At 40.4% G+C, this 14679-nt stretch overlaps 1 protein-coding gene across 3 annotated transcripts in view; it reads right to left on the bottom strand.

Moving 5' to 3' along the window:
• The window catches only part of TAPT1 (transmembrane anterior posterior transformation 1), a 62201-nt gene that overhangs the window by 3870 nt on the left and 43652 nt on the right, over positions 1-14679 (bottom strand). Inside the window, exons 6-14 of one of the 3 annotated variants that reach the window (XR_009494970.1) lie at positions 13088-13185; positions 12834-12903; positions 9120-9200; positions 7686-7795; positions 6222-6281; positions 5621-5689; positions 2544-2620; positions 449-609; positions 106-237 (exon numbers count right to left, since the gene is read on the bottom strand). Coding sequence is in view for 2 of the 3 variants with exons in the window: in XM_024993653.2 (XP_024849421.2) it covers positions 449-609; positions 2544-2620; positions 5621-5689; positions 6222-6281; positions 7686-7795; positions 9120-9200; positions 12834-12903; positions 13088-13185 (726 nt within the window). In the remaining variant the exon portion in view is untranslated. The remainder of the gene's footprint in view (positions 1-105; positions 238-448; positions 610-2543; positions 2621-5620; positions 5690-6221; positions 6282-7685; positions 7796-9119; positions 9201-12833; positions 12904-13087; positions 13186-14679) is intronic. The other 2 variants (XM_024993653.2, XM_059887825.1) reach the window with 2 other exon arrangements.

Below are 14679 nucleotides of genomic sequence, written 5' to 3' on the forward strand. Positions count from 1 at the left end.
TGCATGTGCAGCCTGCACCCCAGGCCCTCACAGCTGGGAAGCCCCACCCAACGTGTCCTCCCGCAAGCCTGCTTCCCTCTCCCTGACGACACGGTGCACACCCACCTGTCCTCCCGCAAGCCTGCTTCTCTGTCCCCGACGACACGGTGCACACCCACCTGCTCTCCCCCTGACCGTCTTGTCTGCAGCCCAGCTATCCCTGGGCCCGCAAGGTACCAGGTGCCCAACGACCACCGACTGCACAAGGGACAAACAGAAAAGGCTCGGAGCTCTTCCCCAGGGGCGCCTGCGATGAGATCTCAGCATAAACGCTAGAAATCCACAGCTGAGCAAAGCAAAATCTGGTCTTTAAAGTGCTGCTCAACGGTGATTTTTTATCATGGAGAGTTCAGACAACTGGTTCTTTAGGTAATGATTCACAGAGGTGATAACAGAGAGCCAAACCCACCTTGGGAGGATTTACACTTGTTTTGTGATTTACTGGACGGTTTGCCGGGAGCGCTGGCCGGGGGAGGGTTAAACAACTTATCTTCCATTTTGGCCTCCTTCACGTACTGGCAGGACTTCCCCAGCAGGACAATGCTGTTCAGAACTTTCAGGGAGATCAACCTAAAACCAGGAAGAAACCACCACGTGCTGGGGTCCGTCTCTGCACATGGGGCCCAGCCACCCCCAGCTCGGCTGGTGAGAAGGGGAGATGAAGGGATGGAGGACCACCCGGGGGCCACAGGACCAGTTCCTCATGCAAACCCTGAGTTTCTGGAGGCTTCTTTACCCCAGGGAAGCATTTTTGAAAAAACTCCTTGGTTTCATTATAAGAACAAATTATACTTAGAAGTCTTACCTGGTGCTAAATTGTCTAACATGGACTGTCTTACTACAAAACAAAGACATTTAGCAAACGCAGATGGAAACCAACAACAAAACTTAGAGCACCCCACTGCAGTGCAGACCACACGACATCTGGAGTACGAACCTGCAGTCATCTGTGCTCTGAACAGATATCTATTTCTACCTCTCACTCTCCAGAAACCGGGTGTCCTTAAGAAGGTGGTGGGGGATTGGCGCTTACAGCCGGAGCAGAGACTCTGGGGGCTGAGCGTGTGGGTTCAAGTCCTGACTCCACTGCTCAGGACTGTGTGGATCTCAGTGAATTTCCTAACAAGTTAATCCATAAAGGGGTGATTTCGGTAAGACGCTTGGAACGCTGCTGCTGCTGCTAAGTCGCTTCAGTCATGTCTGACTCTGCGACCCCACAGACGGCAGCCCACCAGGCTCCCCCGTCCCTGGGATTCTCCAGGCAAGAACACTGGAGTGGGCTGCCATTGCCTTCTCTGCAGAATAGTGCTGGGCACACAGAAATGCCAACCAGTTCTGCTGTATGACCACCACTGCTGTAAATGACAATACATCCGGAACATTCTCCCGACCCACCGGTGCTCCTCAGTGAGCTGACCGTGACGGGATCACAAAACTTCACTGTGCTGGCCATCATATAACAGAGCCCCCCAAAGCCTTCAATTTTGGGTTACTTAGGTTACTTCTAACATGCTGCTTCTATTATTACAGAAGTGGGATTTCTGGGCCAAAAGGTACATAATATTTTTAGGCATTTGAAATAAATTTGGTAAAAATTCTGAAAAAACAAAAACAGAAAACTCTTCACATTGATATGTGTGTGTGTGTGTGTGTGTGTGTGTGTGTGTGTGTACGCGCGCGCGCGCGCACGTGTGCTCAGTGGTATCTGACTCTTCGTGATCCCATGGACTGTAGCTTCTCTGTCCATGGGATTTCCCAGGCGAGAATACTAGAGTGGGTTGCCATTTCCTTCTTCAGGGGATCTTCCCAACCCAGGGATTGAACCCATTATTATCTCAAGTATTACAGGCAGATTCTTTACTGTCTGACAAGGGCTAGAGTGTGCTTAATAATTAGTGTGGCAAACATAGTCGAAAAAAACATTTTTTAAAACACAGAACAACATTTGATTGTAATGGCAAATTTTATCATAAAAAGAAAACATGGGTGAAACTTAAGCCTTAAATAAGGAGGACTGTAAGTAAGTGATTTCATTAAAAGATTAAAATACAATCTAAAGTGCCATCAATACTTCTGCCAGATAGCATATTTAATTTAGCCAGAATTTAACTGAGTCACAAATACATCTGGGGACACACGCTGTCAAGGGAGATCCCAGGACAGCTGTGACCTGGTTGCTGTTAACTTCTACCACATTGTGCACTTGTGTGTGTGTGTGTGTGTGTGTGTGTGTGTGAAGTCACTTCAGTCGTGTCCGACTCTGTGCGACCCTAAGGACTGTGGCCTGCCAGGTTCCTCTGTCCATGGGATTCTCCAGGCAAGAATACTGCAGTGGCCCATGCCCTCCTCCAGGGGAATCTTCCCGACTCAGGGATCAAACCCGCATCACTTTACGTCTCCTGCACTGGCAGGCAGGTTCTTTACCACCAGCGCCACCTGGGAAGCACTTTGCAGCTACACTTTACTGTATAGCCAGAAACGTATTAAAGAACAGTTCATCTTACCCCAAATAGAAGAGGATGACACAGGCATAAGACAGGATTCCTTGCACCTTAACTGAACTCGTCACCACTCTGATGAGCTAGCCAGAAACAAACCGAAACAACGAATCACATAAACAAAACACAACAGAGTTATCGGATAATATTTAAAAGAAGGTTTCTCCACGCCGACTTTAACACTCTGGGCACCTTCCTGTGGCCTCTGTCTAAACCCAAGAAAGCAGTTCTAGGACGTGTCGATTCACATCAGAACCTGGCTGCTTGTGGAACCTTTTATGGTAGATTTAGATTCTTTGGGCAAATCTAAAATGCCCGCTAATGCCAAATTCAACGGCTGACTCTAAAGTCAGACACTGCACCTAGCTCGTGACTATCATGTTTGCCTGTACTTAACAGAGATGCAAATTAGTTAAGTTTAAAAATAAAAACTGTTGTGGAACACATAGACGGATTCATCTTGCTGCACGCGCCCGCACGGGGCTGGAAGCGCTTGGCGGCGTCTCCCTCTTCCCTGCTCTTCCCGTCCTTTGTTCTCTGACTCCCTAAGAGCCCCGAGGACTTGCTGAGCGAGAGAGAAAGGGGAACCCTCAGGAGGCGTGTACTGTTTAACAAAACTAAATACTATCATGAAACTAATTACTTAAAGGCCAGAAAATTTCTCTTTTGGAGAGTTACGGCTGCTAAGTTGCTTCAGTCGTGTCTGACTCTTTGCATGCTATGGACTGTTGCCTGCTGGGCTCCTCTGTCCATGGGATTCTCCAGGCAAGAATACTGGAGTGGGCTGCCATGCCCTCCTCCAGGGGATCTTATATTTTCTTACTTATCTCACAAAAACATAAGAGTAACAGCACTATCTCTGGACATTTGCTGAATAAATCTGATGGGATCTGTCACTGAAAAGCATTTACACATGTTATAGGTTCAGCTTAATGTACCCATATATTAGGGTACGTGGGGACTGCTACGTGAAAACAGAAAATCAGGGAAAATAACCAACCTTATCCAGTAACGTCATCCTCAAATGGAAGAGTCTCCATTAAATAAATAACACAAGAACATTTCAAATGATATTTTTAAAATGCTTTTAATAAAAGAGCAACTGGGAGGAGCTAGACAGAATGAACTGTCACATATATTTAATAAAACGTCTGTCTCAGTCTCTAACGGGGAAATGACCTGCCATCAAACATTTGTGACAGAAAGTAATATGGTTCTAGAATTTTGTTCAGAAATATGAAAAGCAAATGGAGCTTTCAATGACTTCGTTTTTACCCAGTATATTATTAGGTAACTTTAAGATACGTATGTCCCAAGTCTAATTTCCCTGAGACCTTAATATGATCTACTTTTCTTGGATATGAACTCATTCTAGGACTCAAAGTAACATTTACAAGGAAACACTGCAACTCTTGGCCTTAATGCAGGAATTGGCTTGGTTACTGAGGCCTCAGTTTATTCCTCAGGGGCCCTAGATTTCTGCCAAAGCTCTGCTGTCACTCTGGTGCTCAGTGAGAAAAACAGTGCAGAAGAAAATCTCCCGGGTCTGCACGTAGCTCCATAATCTCCTTTGAAACTACAGGAGATTTCCCAGAAGTGTTCTGCTAATCAAGTATTAACTAAACTTAAATCTTCTAATATAACAACCATAAAGACTCACTTAAAAAATAAAGATTGATGAAAAATCTAAAGATATTAATTTTAAAAATTCATACTAATTATGATCAGAACTTTTTGGTAAATAAGTTACTAGACAAATTACTATTTGGCAAAGCAGGGCCACATTTTAATCCAGCCACTTAACTAATCCTTAAAAAAAAAAAGCAGCCTAGGTTTATTCTCACACTGTATGTATCCTTTTTCCAGTTGCAGAAAACATAGGAAAAATCTTAAATTCTATTTTATCAATCTCTTAAACCATTAACAAATAATTTCACTCTTCAGAATTTTTTGTTTTTCCAAAATTCTAGGTGTTCCTTTCACTAAGCAAAAGAAAGCCATATTTGTACATAATAAAAACAAGGTACTAACACAACTGAAAACATTTAGAAGTGTTTATCTGGGGAGTCCTGCTGAAGTTTAAATAACATTAAATCTATTAATCATTCATCCTCTAAAAAAAAGTTAGGCAAGCTGGTAAAAAATACAGTTAGTATGACCAAAACGTCTTTATACATCTCTTCATTTCCATGAGACTTTGCGTCTTTGGAAAACTTCAGATGTCCTTCAATGAAAAGACAGCTGCATTTGTTTTGATGTGAGAAGTTAGCCAAAAAGGAATGCAACAAAATATAAGTGCAGCCAGCAAAATCTTCATAATTAACATTATTAGAGCCCTAATTAAATATTACAGTAACTATTTGCAAGGCTGTTCTGAGCAATTCATTAAAATATCAGAAGTTGATGACTAATATTTTTAATCGAGTTTCAGTGCCATTATTTAAAAATATATATGATATTTCCTGTGTATAACAGCAGAAAATTCCCTTGTAAAAACTTTGGAAAAAAATTTAAGAAGTAGTACTTATAATGAATACAGAATACTTTTTCATTTGAGCATACTGTATTTACTTAATCTATTTCATCTGTTGCCAAATTTTTACTACTATAAATGCTACTGCAGTGCATAACCTTTCCTATAAATCACCATTTGACTTTCATGACTGTTTTCTTAGGAGAAATTCCTAGAACTGGAATTACTTCATCAAAGCATAATACTGGTCACAGGGCTCTTTAGAAATGTTGGATCAACTTATACTTCCACCAATATGTGTTACAGTGGCCACTCAACGCCTATCACTAGGTATTTCCATTCAAAAAGAAAAATCACTGCCAAATGAATAAGCAAAAATGAATATTCTCATTGTTAGGAAAGCTATCATGTAAAATATGCCTTAACATCTTTTATCCATTAAATGGCTCAAAATCCAAAAGGGAAATATTATAATTTAAAACAAAATTTCCTTCTAAGTCATGGACCTTTAATTTTACTATCAAGTCATTTTAGAACAAACTGATTGATAATCCATTTATTTATATTCTTTAATGACGGTCATCTCATCATAAAAAGCATATGGACTTACTAAAACAGCCAGTGGGAGCGGAATGAACCCCATTCTCCGGGCCACGGAGTCACTATAGTCAGTATACGCCTGGACAGAGAGAAGAGAAAGGGATTTATGGGATTTAATAAGCAGTTAAAAAGCAGAATTCATCAGAAAAATCAGGTACAGGAATGCTGTCTGTGCTCACATGTAATGTTTCTTATTGTTATCTTAATTAAAATAATAAATGTTTCAAACTTAAAAAAAAAAAGTACAATTCACTCATCACCAGCAAATATTCTCAACAGGTGAGACTGTGAGTAAGAAGAGACCCTAGTACCTATACTGAAATTTAGTAAAACAATGAAGTGATCTAAATGTTCATAAGAAGTTTAAAATACAAAGTTGCATAACTGTTACAATGCTGTAGAAATCGTACCCTATGTAATAAGTATTAGCATTATTTTTATTATTTTGTAAACATTTAGTGTCAAGAACAGAAATAAGGTAGTTTACCTAGCTTTCCTGTAATTAATATCCCATGCTACATTAAACTATTGTTCAAAAAATTAATTATTAATTAATTAAACCATTGTTCACTTCAGATTATGCCTTTTATATATATATATATAATGCTTACATTTTTCTGTCGACTGCTAACAAGGTCAAAAGCAAGGCTGGCTCTATATTCACTGTAAACCTAAAGACAAGAATGAGGTATTAAGTAATACAGTGCAAATACAGAACATGGAAAGATTTACTTTGTAGATAAAATGTTCAATATCTAGCCAGGAAGGAGGTGCTAATAACCAAGTGACCTCTGGGTAGTTTTTCCCTATTTGTTCACCTACAATAAGAGTGAAAAAGAGCCTCAATTCCCCTTGATAGGTTCAAGGCCTTTTAAAGGTTTCCTTTAAAGAAGGATAAATATTTAATGATTATGGTTGTTGACAGTTTAGACTTTTAGGAAGAGTGGCTATTTTAAGTAGTGCAAGGCACGGAAAATAATTCTGAAAATTTAAATTAAATGAACAGTTTTAAAAATTATTACTGTACGTCTAATGATAATGATGTCTTCTTAGAAGAGTGAATGCTAAGTATGATATTAAGCTGAGTTGGAGAACACAGTAGTCCTGAAAGCACTTGTAAACTGTCATTTCCACTACAAAACACTAAATATTTGAATCAAGGCTATTAGTTTTGACTTGCGCTGCTGAGAAAATGTCCCATGAAAAGGAAGCCAAGAGAGTAAAGGGTGAAATTGTCGTATCCGGCCTTTGCCAGAAACTGCGTGATCATCTTTTATTCAAGGATATTAAAACATTCAGAAATGCCATAATCCCATCATCGATTGTAGCAGCTGCACTGCATTGCATTTTAAGTCTTTGCCTTTTAAAATATGACAATAAGCATGCACAACCCAAACCAAATTGAGATATTGGTGAATTACCATTCATTTTGGGCCTGGGGGAGGAATGAGCATTGCTCTTGAAAACTCGACTGGTGGGATGGCTCAGCGAGTAGGCCTCATTTTGTTTACATCAAGCCTACAGCCACATTTCTATTTTTGGAAACGCTACAAAATGCCTGGCTGTGACAAAGCAAATTGCTCAAAGTTCCAACAAATGTTTTCAGTAGAAAAATATACGGTGTTTGTCTTCTAGGACTTACCAAAAACCTATTAATAATCACAAGAGAAAAGAAAATCAACTTTAAAATATAAAATACTAAACAATCTAGTCAAAGATAGAAGTTTTCGTATCTAATGTTTTAAATAGGAACAATGTGACTTTTAAAAGTTTAACAAGACAGGTTATGATGGTATTAACAGTTTATAATGGTTTTAGTGACACCCTGATTTCAACTACTGATCAGTCTATACCTCTATCCAAAAGTACAGAAGCAGAACTATTTAATATTGAAAAAATGTACTTTTGGCAGCAAAATCATTTTTAGAAATTTAAAATTATAATTCTAACTTTAAAAATGTAGTTCTTTTCTACCGTATTCATAAATTCAGTAAATTTAACTTGCTATCCTACAACCTTATGATACTTAATCAGAAGTCAACACCAAACATTGAATTGCCTACTAAAATACATACATCTGCCGTGATGTCATTGAACTTTGTGATAAAAGCATGTTTTACAATATCCACAGCAATTTCTGATGCGACCACCATACAGACATCTGGAAATAACACCCAGAGATGATCTATAAAGTAGGGGAGAAGAGAGACGATTACATCTCGTAATTTGAACAGAATCCTAACATCCTATCACAGGCTACCAGAAGAAAGTGCACTCTCCATGGGGCAAAACTAGAGCATTTCCAACAAGTGATAATGGAGAGAGAAGCAGCATAGAATTAATTATCAGGAAGAGTCCTATCTTTTCAGGATGAAGGCTAAGTCATTCAACAAGTGCTTACTCCGTGCTGGGTACAGAGGAAGCCTTGAGGCGGGTGCCGGGGTTAGCGGAGCCCAGCTTCTCCCTGAAGCCAGGAGAGCCACAGGACGATGTGGGATGGTGAGTGAGGAAGCTCCGTCTAAGCCTCTGGTGCTGCCTCGGTGTGACAGTGGGTAACCAGGAGGACAAGGTGCTAAAGTCAACTGAACTGTTTTTCTCTCTTTCATCACTAAGATTCAACGATACTGATCCATCCTTTATTTCACCGTCATACAGAGGTAACCTGCCAAATTTGCTCATCTTTACCATGTTTATTAAAACGTGAACTCAGTACCAAGTGCCTGATTAACAAATGCAGACATCAGGATAACCTGCTTAGGCCTTGAAGGAGGATATACGAGGGCACAGAGCAGGAAGATCAGAAATGCTGGCAGGGACCAGCGGCAATCCCGGCCTGGGGCAGCTGGCTGCGGGTGGAGGGCGCAGGGCTGGGGCTCTGCCTGCTGACCGGGAAGGAGGTCTCTGCCTGTCTCACGTGGTGCTGAGCTTTAGCCAGGGCACCTCGACCTCTTTCGACACTTAGCTCCGCCACTGACTGGCTACCTGACGCTGGAAATGGTCTATTAACAAGTTCCAGTTTCCTCGTCTGCGAGAGAGAAAAATGTCTACGCTGCAATGCTCAGCAGGGCCACTGGGTGCGTGGCTCCAGCCATGCTGCATGGCCCGTGGGAACTGTGCGCGCTTAGCCGTGTCTGACTCTGCGACCCCACGGACTGTGGCCCGCCAGGCTCCTCTGTCCATGGGATTCTCCAGGCAAGAACAATGGAGTGGGCTGCCATTTCCTACTCCGGGGATCTTCCCCACCCAGGAATTGAACCTGTGTCTCCTGCATTGGCAGGCAGGTTCTTTATCACTGGTTCCATGCTGGGCCAAAGACTACTGCGGGGGGTCTAGCTCCTACCACCCCATAGAGAGCACAGTCAACCCATCCTACATGTGAAGAGTGGACCAGCTAAAGCCTTCTGGAGTTTCCTGCACTTTCCTGCGTACTCATTTTATTCCATGGAAGAGAATGATTTTTCACTCAAGAGTAAAATTGAAAGGCACCATAATTGTAAAGACTTCCTTACCTGGATTCCAAGAAAACTGCTCCATGTTTCTCAGACATACTATTAGCAAAAGCACATAATTTGTGAATCGTTCCTTAATATCTGAAAAAAAGTTTAACATAAAAATAGTAGAGTGTATATAAATAATAATATTATAGTATGTATCCAAAATAATTTTCTTTTGAGTCAGAGTATGATGAAATTATATTACAGTGTTAATGTCTGTGAAATAAATATTTTATTTATAGGGTGGTGCTATACTGGCAAGCCATTTACTTCTTTCACCAATATAATCCTACAGAAATGCCAGTTCTCTACAAACTTCAAAAAATGTTCAAACCATCAATCTGGTCAGACATAGTCAAATTCCTCCAGTGGTCTTTGGGGACATAAGGAAACTGTTTTTATTTTACAAAAGAAGAAAAAAATAGAAACAGAGAGTAAAATACAAGACTTTGGGTAACATAAAACCCCTGCTTCCCAGACTGCTTCCGATCTGGTAAATATTTCAGGTCTGGAACACAAGAACCAACCGGATGACTCCTTTAGCTAGCTAACAAAGCCAACAGCATTACTAAAGGAACTTAGGGGAATAAGATAAGCCAAAAATTAGGTTTCATGATGATATTCACATTAATTACTAAGTATTCTGAGCTTAGTCTGAATGAATTTAATAAAAGCAAAGAACTAAATTCCTGCTAAGGGCTAGTTAATACAGTTCACTTTTTAAGCTGTTATCTTCTTATCAGCATCTAAGATACTAGGTAATCAGGAAATGGAATGAAATAAATCTGTCTGACTTGGGGTGAACTCTTACGTTAATTAAAAAGTGAAACTTCTACCAAAATGGGAATGTTTTCTCTTAATCGTTATTAAGGAACTTAAAAACACTGGTGATGAATGCTTTAAAAGTATTTTTGATATTCAAATTATTAATCTTCTTTTTCTAAGTTACCACTAACAGGGATATGCTTTAATATATTTACAATCACATTTTAAATGTGAAGTACTATTTTATTTCCAACAGTTATTCAAATGAATGCAGGTACACAGGCTTATGTTAAGAGACTTAAACAGAATCACCCTGAGCTGGAACCTTACTTCACACCAATGTAATGCCTGCAGGATCTTTCTGAATGTACAGTTCACAATGTCAGTGGGTTAAAAACCATATAAAACTCTTCATTTTAAGAACCCAAGTCAGAAAGGCCTAGATTCCATACTCAGCTGGGGCTTACACTGACATGAAGTGGAAGAAAGGACCAAAAGTTAAAAAGTTGGATTTTATTAACTAAACTCTATTTCATGTGTCCTCGGACAAGTCCCCAAAAGAAAAATGCAGTCAGGCAATAAAATGAAAGGGATAAAGTTGCTCTAAAGTTTCCAAACCAGGTTTTTAACATTAAACTTGCGCAAGGTACTGAATTTGATCCCACCTACGTGGCATCTCTCTCTAGGAGAGATTTTTCTTTTTCTTGTGTGGGAATGGGCTTTACGGCTACCTTAGGTAAAGTTACTCTCTTGTAAAACTTGAAGCGAGATAGAAGGCAGCACAAGGCAGACCACACTGTACTGTAACATGAGGTATTCCACCTCTAACAAAAGGCAGGACTTCTCATGGTGATTACCAACCATTTTAAGCTATAATATACTCTTGAATTCCTTCTAAACTCACATGCATTGCTTGATCAATATGCCATTGTTTTCAGAGCTTTCTTAAAACTGAAATACTAAATTCCTAATCTTTCTAAGCTAAGACGTTATAATTCTGGGGACTTGTTTCTAAAAGAAAGGAAAGGGGACATTAATTATCTCAACATATTGGAGAATCCCAGGGATGGCGGAGCCTGGTGGGCTGCCATCTACAGGGTCGCACAGAGTCGGACACGACTGAAGCGACTTTGCAGCAGCAGTAGCAGCAGCATTGGTGATAAGGTTGAAAATTGTTCACAATCTCCTCCACACAATAAAGATTAAAAACTGTTAAAATGTTAAAAAGACTTGCATGCCTAGTTTACAGCTCTACAAAGAGTGCCTATTCAAATCAGGCTATTAAGTAATAAGGCTAAAAACAGCATGATTTCTGCTACAAGTGAAAAGTCTTATAGTTGCCTCCACAGAAGAAGAAATCCTATCTCAGCTTCCCTCCTGTCTCTCCCCTTCCTCTTCCATTTCAAATTCACAGAGCTTGGCAGCACACGTTTGAAAGAGCATCACTGCACAGAAAGACACAAGCTCGTACTGCCTCTCATAGCTTTGAAGTCGAAGGTTTTATCCCTGCTCCACAGAACGGCCGAAAGTTTCTCGTGAGTTCTTTTTATTCCCTGCCTATCAAATCTCCTGTAATTCCAAACGTTCCTCTGCTTCAATATAATCACGTGCCATTACTTTCCTTGCCTAACACAGAGGCAAAATTACACACATGCGAAGTTTTAAATGTAGAATTTGATGGGTTCTGATGAACGCATAAGCTCTGCCAGCACTCCCATAACTAAAACACGAACAGTTCCATCATTGCAGTAAGTTCCTGCACACCCCCTCCTAGCCAATCCCCACCCCCATAGGCAATCACTGTTTGATTTCCATTATCATAAATTATGATCACAAACCTCATAAATATGAAATCACACAGCATGTACTTATTTATGTCTGGCCTCTTTTCACTCGGCATAAAGCTTTTGCGACTCCTCTATACAGTCGAAAACACAGCGGTTCTACCTGCTGAGCAGTGTTCGCAGTGCAGATACACTGGCATTTACGTGTCTGCTTTCCTCTGAACAGGAGGGTCTGGGTTGTTTCTAAGTTGGGGCTGTGAATAAGGTTGCCATAACCATTCTCGCACAAGTCCTCTCGTGAAACCATGTTCCTGCTGCTGGGCGACAGGGCAGGTGACCGTGCGGGGCTGGAGGAAGCCCCCTAAGGGGTCCCGGAGAGGCTGCAGCCTCTCACGCTGGCCCTCAGCGCAGCCACTGGACCGGACATTCCGGTGGGCGCCTGGTGGTCTCTCCGTGGCTTTTTCACCCCCATTTGCCACCACGGTGCAGATGGCAACATGGTGAACGAGATACATGACATCTTCACAAGAACAGTCTTGACTTTGCAGACTCCTATCCAGGGATCCGTGGGCCACACCTTAAGAACCAAGACACTGCTGTTCTGATTGTGAAAACTACATTAAGACGATGTTTCTGGGATAAATTTTGTGCGCTCACACTCTGTAGAATTAGGAAGGAGGCAGTAAGTCTAACTGAGAAAGCTGAGACCTAAGAGCCCATCTGAGGCTTTTCATCATAATTCTTCTCTCAGTGGCTAAGTGGGTGACCTTGAGCGAGTCAGATCATTTTCTCTGTATTTCAGTTTACACATCTGTAAAATGGAGTAATACCAGCAGCTTCCAAGAAATTTGAGTTAGGAAGATAAGATACTAACTAACTACGGGCATCTGTATAGCACCTTGTGCTATAGTATAGTAAAGTGTGGCACCATACTCCACCATCGTATGAAAGTATGGTAAAGTACTATGCAAAGGTCTGTAATTATTGATTATATTAAACATCCTCAAGATCATGACAACCAAAATACAGAAAACATGGTAAAGATGTTGAGAGAGTTAAGAGAAAACACAGCTTTAAGTCAGAGGAACAGTGGCCTGTTGGAAACGTGACATTAAGAGTTTCAAAATGAATTACGCAGTAACTCTGCATAAAGCTTCAAGCAGAAGCTGATTGTACATACCGCTATTTGACATTTGAAAAAGATTGTTCTTTTCGAACTTCTTGAAAACACTTCCTTTAATTTCGACAAACTGAAAGAGAAAACACAAAAGTCATCTTTATTATTACCACAGTTTAAAAAAGTGACATGCTATATATTAAACTTCCCAGAGAATAAATAACAATTAAGGAAAAAAACAATTTTCTCCCATCTAGAATACTGCTGTTAAAGTACCCATACAACCTCAAAAATGTAAAGTAGAATCTCATACTTACGTTATTGGACATCATGATAGTCAGCAGGGACTTGTTGTGTGAGTTAAAAGCCACGTTGAGGGTGGTTGCTTGAACCATTATAAGGATGGCGTGCAAAACTGGCAGTTAAGTGATGTCAAGGGGAAAACTGAATTCTGGTTCCAGTTTATATTTACAGTAATGTTATTAAAATCTCTGAAGTTTAAAATGGGGAAAAATACGACTATGCTTTCTAAATCATGCCCTACATAAGTAGTTATCTTTGCAATTTCCCTAGTTGATACAAATTTGATGGGATAAGAAACCTATGAAACAAACTACAGAACAAACAAAAGCAGAAACGATCCAACCACTTAGACGGCGAGTTCTGGAGGACAGCCGTCTTGTTCTTTCTGGAGCTTTGGCATTTGGCACGATGCCTGGGAAACGGGATCTCAGAAAAGTTTATTACATAATGGAATACATTATGGTAAATCCTGAAAGAAGAGACTTAGATATATACATTCTAAAACAGAAAAGAACATAAAGTGAGAGTCAGTCTGGAACTGGTTTCCTCTCTGGTTTTCATCGGGGGATGGGGAATGCAGGAGTCAGAAATGTCTGGTAATTAAGATTCTTCTTCAGATGCCAGTTCTGAAGACATTCATGAGCTGCAGAATTATATCGCCTGTGGAAGAGTTTAAATTCCATGGAAGAGCTTAAATGAGAACAGTAACTTTTTACTCCACTGTGTCTGAAACAATCTTTCACTCACCACAGACATTCTCCCCATACAGTCCCTTAACTTTCCGGATATTAACCCAGTTCTTTTAAGCCTTGCTCTTTCAAAGACAGGACAAAACAAAAACCAGGCGACACATTCCTTTGAACCCGTCCTGCTCCCATATGAAACGAGTGTGAGTGTGCACATGCATGTAAACACACAGGCATGCATAGTACACACACGTGTGCACACTGTGTTACATAGTAAAACACTTATTCTCCAAAAGAAAAGCTTTTCGATGGAGGTGAGGGAGGGGGAAAGAAAACCTCTAGAATTCCTCCCCAGCTAATTTCAAATTTTACTTCTAGATGAACTGTATACATTTTTCATTTATTTTTTATTGAAGAACTGCATACATTCTCAGCTGAAGGTTATAACAAAGAATTCATAGGTTTAAAGGCAGCTTTATAAAATTCTAATGTAAGTATGAAAAAGCTATATAGATCTATATAAATTTGAAGTATGTATAAATATAACTACCCCTTTATTCTAAAATCCTTCCTTATAACCAGTTTCTAGCAGTTTCAAGGGGCATGCACACATGAGACTCTTTAATTTAGAGTTGACCCCTGAGCAACATGGGTGTGAACTGCATGGGTCCACTTACACACATGTGATTTTCAATAGTAAAATACTACAGTGTTAAATGGTCTGTTGTTGGCCGAACCCTCGGATACAGAGACTGCTTATAACTGGTACCCGGACTGCTGCTGCTGCCATTTGGTTGCTAAGTCATGTCTGACTCTTTGCAACCCTATGGACTGTAGCCCGCCAGGCTCCTCTGTCCATGGGATTTCCCAGGTAAGAGTACTGGAGTGGGGTGCCATTTCTGTCTCCAGGGGATCTTCCT

Source organism: Bos taurus, chromosome 6 (genome assembly GCF_002263795.3).
Source record: "Bos taurus isolate L1 Dominette 01449 registration number 42190680 breed Hereford chromosome 6, ARS-UCD2.0, whole genome shotgun sequence".
NCBI lineage: Eukaryota > Metazoa > Chordata > Mammalia > Artiodactyla > Bovidae > Bos > Bos taurus.